Source organism: Monodon monoceros, unplaced genomic scaffold, assembly GCF_005190385.1.
Source record: "Monodon monoceros isolate NGI ecotype Baffin Bay Population unplaced genomic scaffold, NGI_Narwhal_1 Super_Scaffold_22, whole genome shotgun sequence".
NCBI lineage: Eukaryota > Metazoa > Chordata > Mammalia > Artiodactyla > Monodontidae > Monodon > Monodon monoceros.
This window is the reverse complement of record NW_021703779.1, coordinates 101,139,137-101,159,421: the sequence shown is the minus strand read 5'-3', so window position 1 is coordinate 101,159,421 and position 20,285 is coordinate 101,139,137. Positions and strand designations below refer to the sequence as shown.

The 20,285-nt window shown below is 42.3% G+C and overlaps 1 protein-coding gene across 1 annotated transcript in view; it reads left to right on the top strand.

The window, feature by feature from the left end:
• The first annotated feature begins 2,348 nt into the window (after window positions 1-2,348).
• The window catches only part of LOC114905874 (cancer/testis antigen 47A-like), a 72,136-nt gene continuing 54,199 nt past the window's right edge, over window positions 2,349-20,285 (top strand). The window contains 2 exon segments of the mRNA XM_029240223.1: window positions 2,349-2,891; window positions 3,655-3,760. Coding sequence (XP_029096056.1) covers window positions 2,349-2,891; window positions 3,655-3,760 — 649 coding nt within the window.

The following is a 20,285-nucleotide window of genomic DNA, read 5'->3' as shown; positions in this document are numbered from 1 at the left end:
ATGCAGGGGACGCGGGTTCGTGCCCCGGTCCGGGAAGATCCCACATGTCGCAGAGCGGCTAGGCCCGTGAGCCATGGCCGCTGAGCCTGTGCGTCCGGAGCCTGTGCTCCGCAACGGGAGAGGCCACAACACTGAGAGGCCCACGTACCACAAAAAAAAAAAAAAAAAAAAAAAAAAAGAGTGGAAAGAGTGGTCTTAAATGTAAAATAGATGGCTAGTGGGAAGCAGCTGTAGAGCACAGGGAGATCAGCTTGGTGCTTTGTGACCACCTAGAGGGGTGGGATAGGGAGGGTGGGAGGGGGACGCAAGAGGGAGGAGATATGGAGATATATGTATATGTATAGCTGATTCACTTTGTTATAAAGCAGAAACTAACACACCACTGTAAAGCAATTATACTCCAATAAAGATGTTAAAAAATAAAATTAAATAATAAAATTTTTAAAATAAAAAAGAATGGTCTTAGATTCAATATCTAAAGGCATTTCCAGCTCTGAAATTATGGGAGAATATGCGTTTCTCTTGCATCTCTTCTACCTTTATAGAAAGCGCTAAAGGGTACATAGCCACACATCCTTATAGAGCGGAATAATTACATAACATATGGTGTTATAGGTGACCTGTTTAAAAATCAACTAAGATTTTAATCTTAACACCACGTGTCACTATTAATTCCAAATGGATTAAGGAGTATAATGTAAACATTCAGAAGACTTCCAAAAAGAAGAAAGTATAAAATTTATCTCTGGATGAGAAAAGATTTGTAAACTTATGATGTTAAAATGAAGAAAAAGAAATATTACATTTTACAACATGAAAATGAAAAACTACATACTTAGAAATATTAACCAACTTAGAAAGCAAAATCAAACTAAGAAAACATTTTCAACAAATGGTTAATATCCTAAATATTATATAATCCCATCTCATTCCGTCTAACAAACCTTTACTAAAGGTAGGGGATGAACTCCAACTATACAGATGATAAAACTGAGGCCTAGAAATGATAAGTAACTGTTCCAAGATCACATCGGGGGGCAAATGTTAAAACCAACTCTAGACCTCAGATTGGGATTCTGCCTCATTTTTGCTATCTTTACAGTGAGGATTTTGGACTACAGATTTTTGACATTGCCTTCCAAATTTAAACCAATGATTTATGGCAACACCATGCTCCATTCTTGTGGTGAGACAGAGGGAACAAAACATTGAAATTTGGTTTTCCTTTTGGTGAAAGGAAAAAAATCCCTCTTTACCATTATGAGATTAGTATTATTTTCCATAAATATAACATCCAGATATTATTTGCGATGTTTTCTTCCAAAAAATATTTTTAGTGTTACAAAATTTTTTTTTTTACAGAATGAGTATAAAATAGCAGTTAATTTCTCCATAACTTTCAGAATTACTTACACTTGACGTCTTGATTACGTGGATCCTGAAATCAATAAAAAGTCTTGGACTGTTGCCTCAGAACCATCCTAGGGAGCCTGTCCTTTTAATGATTGTCATGCTTAGCTCTTAGGAGATGACCTAGTCCTTTAAAAGAAGCATCCTTTTTTTTATTCAGTCTTTAGAGGCTTTAAGTGAATTTGTCTGGGTTCATTACACACCTTCCAGCTCCTTACGTTTACCATTTCTTCAATACTCAGTTCTGACTGCATCCATTTCAATTTTGACTACTCTTTTCCAAGTATCTTTACGTTAACTCGTCCAAATTCTTCTCTTTCTCTTCTTGGGAGGTTTCTACTACTGCTAACGTCTGAGCTATACAACATTTTTATGACCCTGTCCCTACTCACATGAGCCATTACCAGGTGGAAATTCCCAGGTGGGAACTCCTCACAGTTCACATGGCCGAGGGTGCCTCCATAAATAATTTTTTGGACAATCATAAAATTAAAAGGACAGGAGCCTTGTGAACCTGAACATAGGGTAAAACCTGAAGCGCCAAAGAACAGGGAGGCGACTGTGAGCAATCCTACAACCAAAGGGCCTTGGTCGTTCACTGGGCACAGGGCACGTCAATCCTCGCTTGTCAGCAAATAAGCTTGGAGCTCGTGACGAGGGGGCACGGCCCACTGTCTACTCTTCCGGCCCCGCCCCCCGTCTGTGGCCTAGAAGAATCTTTCCCTCACGGCCTGGCCCACTACTATCTGAGGCCCAGCCTCAGTGGGCCGCTTCCGGTGTCGGCCGCCTGCCCTTCCTGTCGTGGGGCCTCCTGTGTTGTCCCCTCAGCGGCCTCCCCGTCCAGCAGCCACAGCCCTCAGCCTCCCGTCAGGGCAGCCACCTCAGCGGCCACCCCCTGCGCAATCGACGCCCCCTGGTAGAGGTAACTGCCCGGTGCCATGTCGGCCACGGGGGATGGAGACCCGGCCCCGGGAGGCCCAGAGGGCCCCGCAGGCGCAGCTGGGGCCCAGACCGAGGCGGCCAGAGCCGGCGACCAGGTGGACCGCGACTCGGAGCCTCACGGGGGCGACGCGGCGCCCGGTGCTTGGGGAGGCGCTGGGGAGGCGGCCCTGGAAGGCGGGGGCGCTGAGGAGGACTCGGACATCAGGCCGGCAGAGGAGGAGGAGGAGGAAGAGGAGGAGGAGGAGGAGGCGGCGGCAGGGGGCCTGGATCTCTTGGTAGAAGTGAACCAGTTCCCCATGGCGAGCTTCCACTTCGTGCTCCTGGAGCTGGCGTACTTACTGCTGCCCCGCGTCCCCTACAACAACCACGTCCTCGTCCCGCCCCCGCCAAGCTCGCGCGAAGCCTTGGCCAGGCTCCCCGAACCCCAGGCGCCCGATGGGCGGGGCCCGCAGCCCAGGAACCTGAGGAGGCGGAGGAGCTCAGCACCCCTGAGGGTGAGCGGCTGGCGGGCGGGTCGGTCGGGAGACACGGGTAGCAAGGTACCCAGGCTCAGAGGGGGGCCTCGGGAGGTGAAGCCAGGAGTCGGGGCCTCCAGGAGCTGAAGGCCAGAGGGGCCCAGTTGAAGCCCACCTCCATAACGACCGCTCCAGTTTTGGAGGGGGGAAATAAGCTGCCCTCTGCTAACCCCTGGTAAGAGGTCTGAGATGATCGGTGCCATTTATGAGGCCACAGGTGAAGGTCAGTGGAGGCAGGTGTTCGGGAGGGAGCTTGGGAGGAGATGGAAGAGAAAAGAACAAGCAAACGGCTTTTGGATCCTGGCTTTTAAAAATGTCAGGATTCTTAGAAAGTTGATCCCAATACATTATGAGCTGATACGGGAGCACTTGGTCACGGTGAAATATTCAGGGGGGTGAGGAACCAATGAGCTTCACCACAGATTTTTGTCATCGAGGCAAAACATGTTTTTGCAACAAAGTTCTGACCAAAACACAGAATGCATCAGACCCCGACGATTCTGATCCATTCCCTAAAGGGCCAGAAGCAATCAGTAGCACAGGGTGACAGATTTACTGGAAAAAGAGAAATAATGTCACTGTGAAAACGATCAAGCAGGAGAAAAGTGAGGGCCATGGAAGTGTTACAGCAACCAGAAGGAAGGTGCCCAGCTACTGTTTTCTTAGTTGCTCCTATCCTTCTGCGTCTCCTAAGGGTAGAGTAGTCTTTTGAATTGGGATTTTTTTTTTCTGTGAATGTCTTGTCCCAAAGTCTGTATTATTCACTAAAGAAACAATTTAATACCAGGATGAAAACGCCAATGAAGAGGCCCAACGTGCTGAAAGTGAGGGGGAAAGAGAAGTTTAACAAAAACAAGAACCTGAACCCAGCAGGACAGACCCAGAAAGTCCAGGTAGCTGTGTATAGCTTTGAAAATAACCCAGCGGCTCCCAGGCACTTACCAATTTTGTTTTCGTTTTTTAATTCTCCCAGTGAATTGAGAAAAAATTTGTTTAAAATTAGTTTAACAATTCAAATTTACCTACTGAGAATGTTAATAGAACATTCATGCACCTAGTAATATAAATCAGCAGCAGCAAAAGTAGCTGGGCTGGGCACTAGTGGGGCCTTCATTACTTGGCCACAGAAGTGCAGTCTCCTGTACTAAGAGATGACAACTTTTAGAATCTGACTACTTACAAATAGCAAAACGTTCAGAATTTCAGGTAGGACCACATTTAGTAATTAAGACCTAACGATTTGTTCGGTTGTAGATTTTTGTATTTTATGTGACAGTCAAAAGAAGAGCAGTTTAGTCACAGTATGACTCTTGTTTATCACTGAATTGGTAATGAAGTCTTAAGGTGTATCTTGTCTTTGAGTATATTTAAATGATTAACATTTTTTCTGCATTTTCACAGCTGTGTATTTCATGGTAATAGCCTCTTTCTCATATGGTAGATATAGAAACTGAAGGTCTGGGAGAGTAAGGGAGTATCATTTGTGGAATGAGCATAGGCTTTTAAGGTGGAGAGAGTGATTTAAATCCCAGAATCACCTCTCAAGGGGGAAAAAAGCATTTATGGTGTTGGGCAAGAGGGAGACAAGGTTGGTATGATCACATGATTGAAGCCATCGGTTGTACAAGCACCCTGTATCCAAGGTGCAGGTTACAAGAGGAAAACGTGTTGTTCTTCTCTACTTGTTTAGATAGAGCCCTCAAATGCAGCACATACACAAAGGGCTGACCATTTTCTTAGATTTAGAAAGTCTCTGGTGCTGGTTAGTGCTGTATAATTGTAAATTTTCTCTCATTTCATCCTGCAGTTGGGAGGAATGGAAAGAAGATGAAGAAAGAATAAAGGATCTGTTTTTCACGATTTTTAGGCTTTTCATTTTTTCGAAGCCCATGGGAATGTTATTAACACTGATTCCATTCCAAAATTCATCACCCAAAAAGCGATATCCAATAACATATGACTTTTTTCTCTTACAGTTATTTTTAACGAGAACAAATGCTGTCAGATATGTTTAAGTTAATAAACTGAAATGTAGGCAGATTTTATTTACATAAATAATCCTGATTCGAATCTCTTTTACCTTTGTTTGACCAATTTTACCTTCATTGAAAGGCCTCACTTTCTACCATTTGGTAAGCCTGTTTGAAATTCTTTTATTGCAGCCCAAAATAAATTAAAATTTCAAGTTTAAAACAATTTTTGTGAAGACAGAAATGGAGGTCGAGCCTTTAGAGTTGTGCTGTTTACTACATTAGTCACTAGCCACATGTGGCTGCTGAGCATTCAAAATGTGGCTAGTCTAAGTTGAGATGTGCTGTAAGTGTAAAAAATACTGTCAAGTCTCATTAATAACTACACATTGAAATGATAATATAGTGTTAAACAAATATAACATTAAAATTACTTCCTCCGGTTTCTTTTTACTTTTTTAATGTGGCTACTAGAACATTTAAAATTACACATGACTTGTGTTATATGTGTATTTCATAGTACTGCTGTGAGCTTTTGAAGGAAACCTGATGGATGGCCCAGATTGCCTGGAGGCCAGATGGTGCTGCAGAGCCTGAGCCCAGACACTAATTTGGAAAACTGGTTCTCAAAGTTTGGTCCTTAAAATAGCATTATCGGCATCACCCAGGAATCCTTAGGCTCCACCCAAGACCTGCGAATCAGAAACTCTGGGAGTGGGGCCCAGCAGCCTGTATTGTAACAAGCCCTCCAGGGCACTCTGATGCAGCTAAGGTTTGAGAAGCACTGGTTTAGAGCCACACGGGGAGAAGCTGAGACCCACCTGTGGTGGGACCAGCCTTCGTTCACTGCCTTGGGACTGTTATAGGTAAACTAAACAGGATGGCAAGGGCTAGACTGGGGAGGAGATTAGAACTCACAGGGGCTGAGACACAGAGAGGCTAAGAATGGGTGATGGCAGGAAAAAAATGCATAAGGGAAAAAGCTGGTTCCAGAAGGATGCAAACATGATAAGAAGTCTAAGAAAACATTCAATCACCATATACTGATTGTGGATACATACAGAGAGTAAAAGGCAATGCATGTGAAAGATGTATACAAATGTAGCATACAGAAGGGCATGCAATGGAAAGATAAACACCACATTTAGGATATTGGTTACCTCTTGAGAAAAGAAAGGGAGGGGAATTCTGTTGGGAAGGGCTTCGCAGGGGGCTTCAACTATATTTGTAATGTTACATTTCTTAAGCTGGGTTGTGGGTAAATAGACATTTACAGTAGTATTCTTTATAATTTTGTGTATATCTGAAGTATTTCAATAAATAATGAGTAAAAATAAAAAGAGGAAAGGGAGAAAATGTACTTAATCTCTGAACTCTGTTTAAGGAAATAGAAAGATAAAGTTGTAGATGACCAGAGTAGAGGATCAGAGAAGGGGAAGGGCCTGGGGATTTGAGACCAGACAGCCTCATTTCTGCAGTTAGTTAAGGCTTCCTAGGTACCTGAAATATGGTCTACCTGGGGTACACTTTGTTCCCATGGGCTTGTCTCCTGGCCTCCTTATAGATAGCTGATAACCTCATATTCTATGGTGGCATGTCTTATATTCTAACTACACACACACACACACACACACACACACACACACACACACACACACACACACACACACACACACACACACACACTACATTCCACCTATTCCACCAACACCAGCCCCTAGACTGAACCTCTAAATGGTTGGGACCTTAAAGGGTTTTATTTATCTTTCTTTCCCAAAGCCCTGGGCAATGAGTTTTCCTCTTAGTAGGTACTTAATGTCTATTAAAGTAAAGTAAACTTAACATCCCCACAATCTTTTTTTGGTCACCAGTGTCGACATTTTAAAATGTATTATCACATATTATTCCTTAGGGCTAGAACCCCATGGTGAGACAAAAGGCAAAGCATTCCCTGTCACCATTATTTAAACTGAAAGGGCAGGCCAAGTAGTATGATTTGAGGACCTTCAAACTGGCTCTGATTTGTTAGTGTTTATGCCATGCTAGTTGTAAATATAGTATTGCTTCTAGGCCCAGGCAAGAGGGACCTCTGTCCTGAGCTCTATGCTTTAGAGGTCCCACTTTGGCCTTCTTCCAACCATACCCCTTCTTATAGGGCCAGGAACCCAGCCCATGGGAACAAGGGGTGTGTCCCTGCTAGCCCATGCTCCAGGTACCTGGCACCCCTGAACCATCACAAGCCTGCTTCCAGGGCCTGTGTGCTCCTCTTAGAGCTCTCCTGGGGAGGACTGACTGCACTGCCTGGGTATGTGCTCCCAGGCCCTAGGGGAGGGGGGATTGTATGCCCAGAACAGGGGATGGGGCCTGGCCTAGGAGCCAGGGCATAGGCAGGGGGAGGGGAGAGGGGGCAGCTGTTCCCACAGCATTGGAGCAGAACTTAGAGAAGTTGGAGAATTCGAAATCCCAACCTGGCCTTTCAGGTCATTATGAAAGTACATTTGTCTTGGAAGAAGATCCAGCATGTTTTATTTAATGGTTTATTAGGTGATTTAAACATTTCAAATATTTAGATAGATCTTATGTGGATTCCCAACAGAACTCTTCTTCTGAACCCTGCAAATATTACAAATGTTACAGGCAGGCCAGATTAAATATCTGGTCGATCACCCCTTTCCCTTCTTCACTCTGTGTTACACTTTGTTACCTGAGCATAGTGGGCCCCTTGCTTCTGAAGCTGCCTTATTCTAATAGCCCATCTTGCTATAATACTTGGATCTAGCCCCTGGTCCAGGCTGGAGTACAAATACGAACCATCTTGCCCCCTCTACTCACCCCCCACTGTACTACGCTCCCACTGGTCTCTTTCTTTGCTCCGCAGGTGTCTATATACAAAACTTCTCTTCAGTACTACCTCTCCCCCATACAAATACCCACTGCATGCCATGAGCTTGGTCAGGCACACCTGAGTAGAGGCCCTTTATGCCCCGCACTACCTCTTAAGAACATTTTGCTTCTCTGACAACCTTCAGGTCTGAATTGTCAATATCCTATTTGATTTCCCTCCCTGCTGTGACAAAAACTACAGAACAGGTTCTGTTGTATTTGTTTTCATATAGCAAAGATCAAAGAAGCTGAATATTTTTAAGAATGTGCCTCTGGGCATTAAAAAAAATAACCTCTATTTAAAAACAGAGTTGTTAACTGTGGGGGAAAAAATCAATAATGGGGAGTTCTCAGAATAAGAATAACCTGATAGAAGTCCACACTGAGAAGAGAGAGAAGAAAGGTATAACTGCTAATCTACCAGAATTACCTGGGTAAAGGGCATCCACCTAAATGAACTTTCATTATGGGAATACAAAGGAAATAAAATCCAATCAATCAAAAACCTAGCATTATCAAAAAGGTAAAGATACAGAATCAGGGACAGTAGATGTTTTATAGAGAAAATGCAAAATCCAGCATGTGGTTGTATGGTATCACATTATTCCGTCATCAGCAAAACCAAGCAGCCATTGGTTTTTCTCAGCCATTACACTCAGAACTGAAAAGGCACAGTTATGTCTAGGTCTGCATTTCTATTTAAGCAAAGTAGCCCCAAGGTGACAGAGGCACCCACAGTGAAAGGTATAGTACTGAAAAGACACCTCTGGGTCCCCTAAGAAAATGAGCTCTCCAGGCATCCAAAGGGAGCTCACGGTGTTTGATGTGTTTGGGGACTGGAATAAAGGGGAAGGACTTGGAGAGGAAATTTTAACCAGCTTCCGGTGAACCTAGATGAAAATCTAGGGTGGTTGGTGCCTTGGAGAGCCAGCCTATTAACCAACTAACTCTTATGGTAAGTGAGCTTATATCTTTACTCCTCTGCCTAGAAGTTCTTAATGGAGGCGATGCTACAAAAGAAAAAGACTGTGTGGCAAGATGGGAAGGGAGGAGTCAAAAATTGCTGGGCTACTTGTCCCCGCCCCTCGCAGCTAACCATCCCTCTCATCCTGACTCCTCCTTTCCCACTCCCCCTTTGGACCTTCCCTCTTCCCTGTGACTCGGGGGGAGTGGTTCACTGGGGAGGTGGGGGCTGTCCAGCCTAGTGATTGTTGAGGTGTGTGTGCCTCTAGGAATGAGGGCAGGGAAAGGCTGCTTCAGTCACTTCAGGCTTCCCGTTAGCAGAAAGTCAGTTCTATGGCTTTGGGATTGCAGCCTTGCTTTGGGCTAAAACCTGTGAAGCAGAAGTTACTGAGGGGAAGGAACTAGAAGTTTGGCTACATGGAGTTCTCCACCTCAAGGCAGGAGTGAGGGGATAAGACAGCTCTCCAGTAGCCCCAGACTTTCTTCACTGTGGTGAGTTTGCTGTCTGCCTGATTGGAAGTACAGCTTTTGGCTTCTGTAGAATTTTGAATTTTAACAGAGTCTTAAGTGCTCCAACAATAGGATATGTATGATGTGCAGTACGTTTCTGGGCAATTGGAGAGGGTCACAGTGGAATTGGGACAAGATGCCAAACACTAATGGACTAACCATCCAGAGGAGTACAATAATCCCCAAGAAATGTTCTGTCTCATAGGGAGGTGCTTACTGTTGTCAGATCTGAAACAGATTGACATGGGGCATGTGTAAAGAAAAAGCTCTGTATAAGTATTCTATAAGTTACTATTACCCAGTTTGCACGAATTGGGGTGCCCCAGGGACACAGGGAAGGTGTTTCAAGGGGTGGTGGGCTGATTGGGGAACTAGTCTTCGCAAAGCATGGAGTAGCAACCAAAAAGTGAAACATTTAACTAAGCTCATAAAGCCTAAGACAATCCTTGGACTAAATCATCTGGACTTTTTCCATTAGAAATACTTTTTTTTCTTCGTCAAGGAAAATGACAACCTCTTAGTAACCCCAAGAAAACATTTTTGCATCCTCCCTTCTAAAGCACATCGTCCAAAGATAACCATTTTATAAGTAAATCTACAACAGTGCATCCAGCATCATGGCCCTTTCCTGAGAGCAGAAGTCTCATAGGCCATGGTGAGGATTCAAATTAAAAAGAGGACGTGAAGGCCGTATGTAGACAGTCAAGACCTAGGCAGGTTAAAATAACAACAAAAACTGTTAATGGTGATAGTTATTGCAAATAGACGAAACAAGTCTTACCAAATTCAAGAAAAATGAAATTTTATCAAGCATCTTTTCTGACTGCAATGTTATAAAACTAGGAATCAGTAACAGGAGGAAAATTTAAAAATTCACAAATACATGGAAATTAAACAATTTCCTGAACACCTAATGGATCAAAGAAATCAAAGGGAAATGAAATAATATCTTGAGACAAATAAAAATGGAAACAAGATACCATAACTTACAGGATGTACCAAAAGCAGTTTTAAGAGGAAAGTTTATAGTAATAAGTGCCCACATTAATTTTTAAAAAAATCTCAAACAACCTTATATTACACCTCAAGGAACTAGAAAAAGGAGAACTAAGCCCAAAGTTAGTAGAAGGATGGGAATAAAGATTTGAGAATGAATGAAATAGAGAATATGAAAACAGTAGAAAAAAGATCAATGAAACTAAAAGTTGGTTTCTTGAAAAGATAAGCAAAATTGAAAAACCTTTAGCTAAACCATGAAAAATAAGATCCAAATAAAATTATAAATGAAAGAGGAACCATTATAACTCATACCACACAAATACAAAGGATTTTAAGGGACAACTATGAACAATTATACACCAACAAACTGGATAACCTAGAAGAAATGGATAAATCACTGGAACCATACAAGCTACCAAGACTGAATCATGAAGATATTGAAAATCTGAACAAAACAACAAGGAGATTGAATCAGTAATCAAAAAACTCCCAACACAGAAAATTCCAAGACCAGATGGTTTCCCTGGTGAATTCTATCAAATATTTAAAAAATTAATGCCAATCCTTCTTAAACAATTACCAAAAAATCGAAGAGGGGAGAACACTCCCAACCTTATGAGGCCAGCATTACTCTGAAACCAAAACCAGATAAGGACACTATAAGAAAATAAATTACAGACCCATATTCCTGATGAAGATAGATGCAAAATTCCTCAACAAAATACTAGCAAATGGAATTCAACAGCACATGATCAAATGGGATTTACCCCTAGGATGCAAGGAAGGTTCAAAACATACAAATCAATAAATGTCATTCACCACATTAATAGAATGAAAGATAAAAATCATATCATCTCAACAGATGGGGAAAAAAAGCATTTGACAAAATTCAACATCCTTTCATGATAAAAATTTCAACAAATTAGGTATAGAAGGACTGTACCTCAACATAATAAAGGCCATTTGCAATTAGCCCACTGCTAACATCATACTCAATGGTGAACAGGAACAAGATAAGGGTGCCCACTCTCACCACTCCTATTCAGGATTGAACCGAAAGTCCCAGCCAGAGAAAGTACGCAAGAAAAATAAAAGACATCAAAATCTGAAAGTAAGAAGTAAAATTGTCTTTGTTTGCAGATGACATGATCTTATATATAGAAAACCCTAAAGACTCCACCAAAAAATGTTAGAATGTTAGATCAATGAATTCAGTAAATTTGCAAGATACAGAATCAACATACAAAAATCAGTTGCATTTCTATACAGTTAAGAACACAGTATCTGAAAAAGAAATAATGAAAACAATCTCATTTACAATACATCAAAAGCAATAAAATACTTAGGAATACATTTAACCAAGGAGGTAAAAGATCTATATACCAAAAACTATAAGACACTGAGGACAAAAATTGAAGAAGACACAAAGGAAAAAACATCCCAATTTTGTAGATAGAATATTGTTAAAATGTCCATACTACCCAAAGCCACCTACACATTCAGTACAATTCCTAGCAAAATTCTAATGACATTTTTCACAGAATAGAAAAAATAATCCTAAAATCTGTATGGAACCACAAAAGACTCCAAATAGCCAAAACAATCCTGAGAAAGAACAACAAAGCTGGAGGCATCACACTTCCTGATTTCAAACTATATTACAAAGGTATAGTATTCAAAACAGTATGATACTGGCATAAAAACAGACACATAGAACAATGAAAAAGAATCAAGAGCTCAGAAATAAGCCTTGCATAATTGGTCAACTAATATTTGACAAGGGAGCCAAAAATACTCAATGGGGAAAGGGTAGACTCTTCAATAAATGGTGTTGGGGAAAATGGTTGTCGACTTGCAGAATGAAATTGGACTCCCATCTTATACCACTCACAAAAATTAACTTGAAATGGATTAAAGACTTAAATGTAAGACCTGAAACCATAAAACTGGAAGAAAACATAGTTTCCCTATGACAAGCTCCCTGACATGGGTTTTGGCAATAGTTTTTGGATTTTATACTAAAAGCACAGGCAACAAAAGCCAAAATAGACAGGTGGGACCATATCAAACAAAAAAGTTTACACACAGCCAAGGAAACAATCAACAAAATGAAAAGGCAACCTACAGAGGGAGAGAAAATACTTGCAAATCTCTATCTGATAAGGGGTTAATATCCAAAATATATGAGGAACTCATACAATACCAAAAATACAGATAACCCAATTCTAAAATGGGCAAAGGACCTAAATAGGCAAATGACCAATAGGTAGAGGGAAAGGTGCTTAACATCTTTAATGATCGGGGAAGTGCAAATTGAAACCACCTTGAGGTATCTCCTCACACCTGTTCGGATGACTATTATCAAAAAAACAAGTGCTGGTGAGGATATAAAGAAAAGGAAACACTTTACACTGTTGGGAGTGTAAATTGGTACAGCCACTATGTAAGATGGCATGAAGTTTCCTCAAAAAAATTAAACGTAAAATTACCATATGATCCAGAAATCCCACTTCTGGATATATAGCCAAAGGAAATGAAATAACTACCTTGAGGAAATATCTGCACCCCCTTGTTCACTGCAACATTATTCACAATAGCCAAGACATGGAAACAATCTAAGTGCCTGTGCATGAATGAATGGAAGAAAATGTGATGTGTATATACACATATACACACACATATACACACACACACATATATAATGAAATATTATTCAGTCATAAAAAGGATGAAATCCTGAATTTTATGACAACATGGGTAGACCATGAAGGCGTTATGTTAAGTGAAATAAGTCAAACAGAGAAAGACAAATACTGTATGATCTCACTTATATGTGGAATTTTAAAAAACCCAAACTCATAGAAACAGAGAGTAGAATGGTGGTTGCCAGGGGCTGCAGGGTAGGGGAAATGGGAAGATGTTGGTCAAAGGGTACAAAGTTCCAATTATAAGATGAACCAGTTCGGGGGACCTAATGTACTATAGTTAACAATACTATATTGTATCCTTCAAAGTTACTAAGGGAGTAGGTCTTAAAAGTTCTCACAACAACCACCACCACCAGAAAAGGTAACTATGTGAGGTAATGGATGTGTTAACTAACTTTAATGTGGTAATCACTTCACAATATATATGACTATCAAGTCATCACGTTGTGCACCTTAAACTTACACAGTGTTATACACCAAATATATCTCAGTAAAGGTAGGGAAAAAAGAGAACTGAGGTATCAAGCCATGAAAACACATGGAAGAAATTTAAGTCATATTACTAAGTGAAAGAAGCCAATTTCAAAAGGCTATATATTGTAGGATTCTAAGTACATGACATTCTGAAAAAGGCAAACTATGGAGACTAGATAAGTGGTTGCCAGGGGTTGGGGGAAGGAATGGATGAATATGCTGAGCATGGGATTATTAGGACAGTGAAACTACTCTGTATGATATGTAATGGTGGATACATGTCATTATACATTTCTCAGAACCTAAATGTACATCAAGAGTAAACCCTAAAGCAGTTATACTCCAATAAAGATGTTAAAAAAATGAAAAAGTAAATCCTAATGTAAACTATGGACTCTGAGTGATAATGACTTGTCAATGTAGGGTTGGTTAATTGCAACAAATGTGCCCCTCTGGTGTAGAATGTTGATAGGCGGGGAGGCTGTGCATGTGTGGGAGCAGGAGGTACATGAGAAATCTGTGTACCTCCTGCTCAACTCTGCTGTGAACCTAAAACTGCTCTAAAGAATAAAGTCTATTAAAAAAAAATCCAGGGGCTTCCCTGGTGGCACAGTGGTTGAGAATCTGCCTGCCAATGCAGGGGACACGGGTTCGAGCCCTGGTCTGGGAAGATTCCACATGCCGTGGAGCAACTAGGCCCGTGAGCCACAACTACTGAGCCTACGCATCTGGAGCCTGTGCTCCGCAACAAGAGAGGCCGCGACAGTGAGAGGCCCGCGCACCGCGATGAAGAGTGGCCCCCACTTTCCGTAACTAGAGAAAGCCCTCGCACAGAAATGAAGACCCAACACAGCCATAAATAAATAAACTAAATTAAAAAAAAAATCCGTGGACTCCCATATGCCTATGTAATAATCCACGAGCTCATTCTATTTTTCCCTTCCCTCTCTTCCATTTTTAGTTGTGCTATTTATACATTATCAATATGTATTTCAGTTATGAATTGTTTATCACCTTTATCCCAAACTTTTAGTCTTTGGTCTATAATTAGATTCAATGCAAAAAAAAAAATGGACAGAGACAGGAAGCAGGTAAAAAAAATGAGTGCACTCTTTTGTATTAAAAAAAAATCTATCTAGGAGTATTGGTTTCTGCTACAGAAAAGTAGCAAGTAGAGACAGCCCTGGTCATAGCACGTGGTAGGAAATGGGGGTGCCCTATTAGGCACCTTCCTCACCACAGGAACCTCCATCACATCACCCAGGTCTGTCCTCCGGCCAGAAGCAATATGCTGTTCCTTCCCCCACTCCTTGAGTCAGGCTTTACTTACACCTTAGGACCCTCTCAGGCCTTGTGTGAATTTTAACACAGATACTGTGTAGACAATTTCTTGCCTTTACTGCCCTACCCAGGTAGGGGATACTGTCATGTTTTGAGTTCAAGTCCTCTCTCCTCTGTGAAACATTTCCTGGGAAAAGTCCACACACTGTCTGACTTCCTGACTCTGTTGCAGAGGTGAGTGAGTCAATACATGAGACTGTGAAGATGGAAATATTTCACATGCAATCTTTCTCCCAACTAGACTTAAGCCTCTGTCACTAGAGATAGTGACACCTGCTTTTCTGTCCCCAGCAATGTCTCATACGAGTCACTGAACATAGGTGTGCAGTAAATATTTTCTGGTTTCTGTGGGATGGGTAAGGAAGGCTGGTCTGTATCTTTCAGAGACCCTGGGTCATGCTCATTTACTTTTTGGCTTCTTAATAACCTTCTCCTGTCAAATGTCCCTAGAGCTCTATAGAAAAGCAGCAGACCTATCTCAAATTCAGATTAGAAGTCAGAGATGTTGGTTTTAATCACAGCTTCTCCATTAACTAACATGACCCTAGGAAAATCAGTTAGCTGCTCTGGGCCTTAGCATCCCCACCTGGAAAAAAAATGGGCTTGGACACAAATCTCACTCCTACCTATTCTACATTCCTAGGATGCACAGCCACACATCAAAAGAGAGGAAAGGGGGCTTCCCTGGTGGCATAGTGGTTGAGAGTCCACCTGCCGATGCAGGGGACACGGGTTCGTGCCCCGGTCCGGGAAGATCCCACATGCCGTGCAGCAGCTAGGCCCGTGAGCCATGGCCGCTGAGCCTGCGCGTCCAGAGCCTGTGCTCCGCAACGGGAGAAGCCACAACAGTGAGAGGCCCACGTACCGAGAAAAAAAAAAAAGAGAGAGAGGAAAGGGATTACCCAACAAATGATGCCAGAGGTTAGCTGTTTAGAAAAAAGTAAAGTCAACCAAGATCCGAACTTCAGAACACGTGCCAATATAACTCCAGAGGGATATGGGTATATAAGGTAAAAATTCACGAGGAAAATAAGAAGAAAATATATCCTTGAATAGCCTTATCAGACGGTAAAGAATTTTTAAAGAACATGAAAGAAACAGAAAAGGAAAACATTGGGAAACTTTCTACACAAAAAAGGAAAACCAATATACTTAGAAATATTAACAAACATAAGAGGAACATGCAGGATGAGAGAAACAACAAAAAGAACAAATGCTTTATGTCCTACCCCCAATTTGACAGCCTCTTCCTCTCTCGGTCCTCAGTGAAAAGGAAGGCAGAGAGTAAACTCTGACCCACTAACCAGAGGGGAGCTGTTTAAGCTCGTAGACCTGATAACCACGTGACTACTCCACACCAAACCAGAGGGTTGTTGCTAAAAGCCTGAGTAACTACCCAATAGCAGCCACCTGTAAATTAAACTCCCTGGGGTAGGCAGGCCAGAGGTTATTACCTAATTTTGTAGATAAGAAAACTGAGACCCAGAAAAGCTAAATGAGATTGCAAAGTCATAACAACTGGTAAGCGTTAAAACCAATCATGGAACCCAGCTGGGGTTCTGCCTCAGTTGACCCATCTATGAAATGAGGAAGTTGGATTAGACCTGTGGTTCTCCAAGTGCAAGTGCAGTGCCCTGACCAGCAGCATCAGCCTCCCACAGGAAGCTGTTGGAAATGCAAATTCTCAGGTCACCCCAGACCCTGGTGTCCTGACCTCTGGGGTGGGGCCCAGCAATCTGTGGTCCAACAAGCCCTCCAGGTGCTTCCTATGCGCACCAAAGTTTGGAGAACCACTGGATTCCATGATTCCTAAGGCCCCTTCCAGACCTAAAACATTTTCATTAATATCTGAGCATTGACCTCCAGGGCATTTGGCACAAAACCATGGTGTCTTCTTGACCTGGGACCAAAGGGTAAAAAAAGGAAAAGTTTGATTGGAGTTTGTATTAGTGGGAGGAAACACTCCTTCCCCTCGGTGGAACTGTGTTTGTGAAAAGCTACCAGTCTTAAGTCATTTGCATATGGCATGTTGGCACTCAAACCAGCCTTTCTTTCTGGGGTCTGCGGTGGAGAGAGGAGCAATGAGCCCCTCCTCACAAAAGCAATGTGGAGGCGGGTGGCGGGGCGGGAGGCGAGGAAGAAATGTGTCAATCACCTTTTCCCAGCAAATTCTCTTAGACCTAGAGGCCTCCAGGACCCACTGGAGAAACTTGCTGGAGGGAATAGCAGGGGCCAACTGTTGACCTTCCCTGATGCTGGCTGCTCCCCTTCGACTTGCCCTGACCTTGGCCCGATTTAAATGCCAGCTCAAGGCTGGCTGACACGGAGAGAACCCGCTAGTCTGACACTGAGGTCCTGCCCTGTGTTGAGACCACCCAGACTTTCTGTCGCGGGCAGAGTCTCTGCTCCTCAGCCAGCCTTGCCTAATCCTGGTCACCCAGCAGTAGCAGCTGTCGCCTCGGCCACAGCCCAGCACCCTCACCCCAGCAGCACCCCTGTGGCACTTTCGTTGTTTGCTTTCACCTGTGCCCCCACTTCCCAGCCAGAGCTACTGAGGAGGTCTTATGTTTGATGAAAGCGACATAAAACCAGCTCCACTGGCCCGGCCAGAAGTGGCTGCCGTGAAGGATGGAGGCGGAGGAGGGGAGGGCTGGCGACATTAACCTTGATGCGGAGAAGGCAGCTCATGAAGGCCAAGAGGAGGGAATCCCACAACAAGGCGCCAGAAAGATAGACTATGGTGCTGAGGGCTGCCCATCATCTTTCACCATCCACACCTTCCTGGGCTGCCTGTCTTAATTAGGGGATGGAGGACACTTGAGCAACTTGGCCTCACAGCTAATGAGGAGGAAGATAAAGGCCCTCAGGTGGGAAAGCAAAAGACCCTCAATCTCTGCCCAGGAGGCTCTGTTTTCTGTTGTTGAGGACAGGAAGGAAAAAACTTGAGGGGAGGCAAATTCCTCAAGCTTCCCAAGAAAGATTTGCGAAAGAACACCCATAGCCCACGTAGAATACGGTTAGGATGCCCAGCAGTTATCTAACTCCCTCAAAAATGTTCAGTTTAAAATTGCTCAAATGAAAGCTAAATTTCATAGAGAAGTTCATGATATTTTAAAAAATGCTTCTATCAACCTCTATTTGATAAGAGATCCAAAATCATCAGTGCAATTTATGAGCTCACAGAAAATATGTGCAAATGCAAACAGATGTTAAGGAGGCACTTAAAGAAATGGAGAAGACAGCTCCAGGAAGCAACAAACTCTGAAGTAAAAGCTACCCTAAAGGAATTCCTCATTTTTGGTGAATGTTTAAGAATATACAGATGTTTGGAGACATAGTTCAGAAACGTGATGAGCCATTCTAGAGCATCTGAAAGATACTAGACTCAAGTTTTCCGAGACTGGTGAGACTGAGTTTCACAAAATATTTCTTTGAACCCAATGAGTATTTCTAGTCATTGGATCCTGATATTGCACTCAATGAGCTATTTCTTTGGGTGAAGACACGGTGTGTTGATGTAACAAGTGATTCTAAACAGCATCTGCACAAGGTAAAAACTATGTAAATATTAGTGATTGTTTATTAAAACTACTTACTGGGGTTAGAAACAATAATGATGGAGACAGCAAAAGAAGATGGTGCTACATGGTTGCAGATTTTGCTGAGAACCTTACCTTCCTCACCATTTTGCTGAAAAACACCTTGGCAAAAGAAAGTGTAAATTCCTCTTCTCTTCCATGGTGGTAACAACTGATGACCTTATTTTCCCTCACAATCTCATCAGCCATCCTAAACAAACCTATAGACATTGGGTGCTTCTTGCAAACAGTCACACAAATTAAAACCAAATCACCCTCCTCAAGCTCCTTCTATTAAAAAAAAATCTGGAGCCCTTTCTTTTGCCTCTCTTCAGCCACTTTCATCTCTTCTTATTTGAGGCTAAATCTGATGAAGAGATGCCGTCCAAGTAAGAACAAAGCCCATGATCTCAAGGAAGACCCACCCTTTTCTAATACTTAGGAATACTTGGAGATTCATTTACTAAATAATGTCAGATCTTCAAAGGCTTCCTTGTCGACTCTTCAGTAGAGCCTTCAGAGGAAGATGATGACTTCTGTATAGATAAGCTAAACCAGTGGTTCCCAAATTTTGTTGCACATTGCACTCACCAGGGGATCTTTAAAAAAACAAAAAGCCTGGCTCCCACCCCCGCCCGAGACATTCTGATTTAATTGGTATGGGGTGCAACTTGAGTATCAGCAGTTTTTAAATCTCCCCAGGTGAGAAATCCCAAAGTTTGGGAACCCCTGGGGTAAATCCTCAAGATTATCAGGGTTTTTTCTGTGTATTTTCTGAAATTGTCCTGCTTTGGCTTTAGTAATCATATGCAGTTAGGGTGTGTGTGTGTGTGTGTGTGTGTGTGTGAGTTCATATTTTTTGATAGGAATATATAGTTTTTCATTCTTTGCACTATGATTAGCCTTATTCTTTAGCATTTATTTTCATTATCAATGTTAATAAGATCACACACACACACACACACACAAACTAGATACACCCATGAGCAAATTATCTGTCCAAAACCAGACATTTGCAAGCCACAAGAGCTCTCACATAACCTGAGAACACCAATTTGAATTTACTTTCCAGTGCCCTGCTCCTTCTTGAGGATATAAACATCAGGGAAAACCGCTGGGATAGGATGGGCTGCAATGAAGCCCTCTTTTAAGTCAGTAATCTTAAAGAGCCACTCTGCTCAGAGCCTTTGGCTGCCAGGAATATTCAATTATTCTCAGATAAAAGTAAGTCAGGCAGCTACTTATGCTTTTATCTCCTCATTAGTGTTAGCCCTAATACGGGTTTACAGAAGCACTGCTGTGGGAAGTGGGGTGGTTAATGAATATATCTATTGATGTAATCCAATGACCTTGGACTAATTCAATGTATAGAATCCTAGAATTTGGAGGGGAAAGGGATTTTAGAACTCATTTAGACCAGCTCCTCCCTCTCAGCTCTGCTACTTCTAGCTGTGTGATCTTGGACAAATTACCTAACCTCTCTATACCTCAGTTTCTTCATTTATAAAATGGAGATTATAGTACCTACTTCACAGGATGTTTGTGAGCATGTTTAAATGAGGCAATATTTGTATAGCACTTAGAATAGTTCCTAACTCACAAATTGATTAGCTATCCTTATTATATCAGACCCTGTGGTAAAAGCTTTATATGCATTTATCTAATTTACTTATTGTAAGGACCCTGCAAGGAAGTTGTCATTGTACCATTGCATGGATGAGGAAACAACTGAAGCTCAAAGTTAACAACATACAAGGTCATCCAGCCAGTAATGTGTGGAGTTGTGAGAGGAACCCAAGTCTGTAGGTTCGATTCTACAGCTCACATAATATTTGAGAGCAGCATGGTCCCTCGTGTGCACGTGTGTGTCCTAGTGAAAAGGAAAGGAGTTTTTTCACTGAACTCAAACATCAGTGGCCCCAGCAACACTATTTAGGGCTCCTCTGAATGAGGATAACATGATACAGAAAGATCCCCCCACCACATACACAC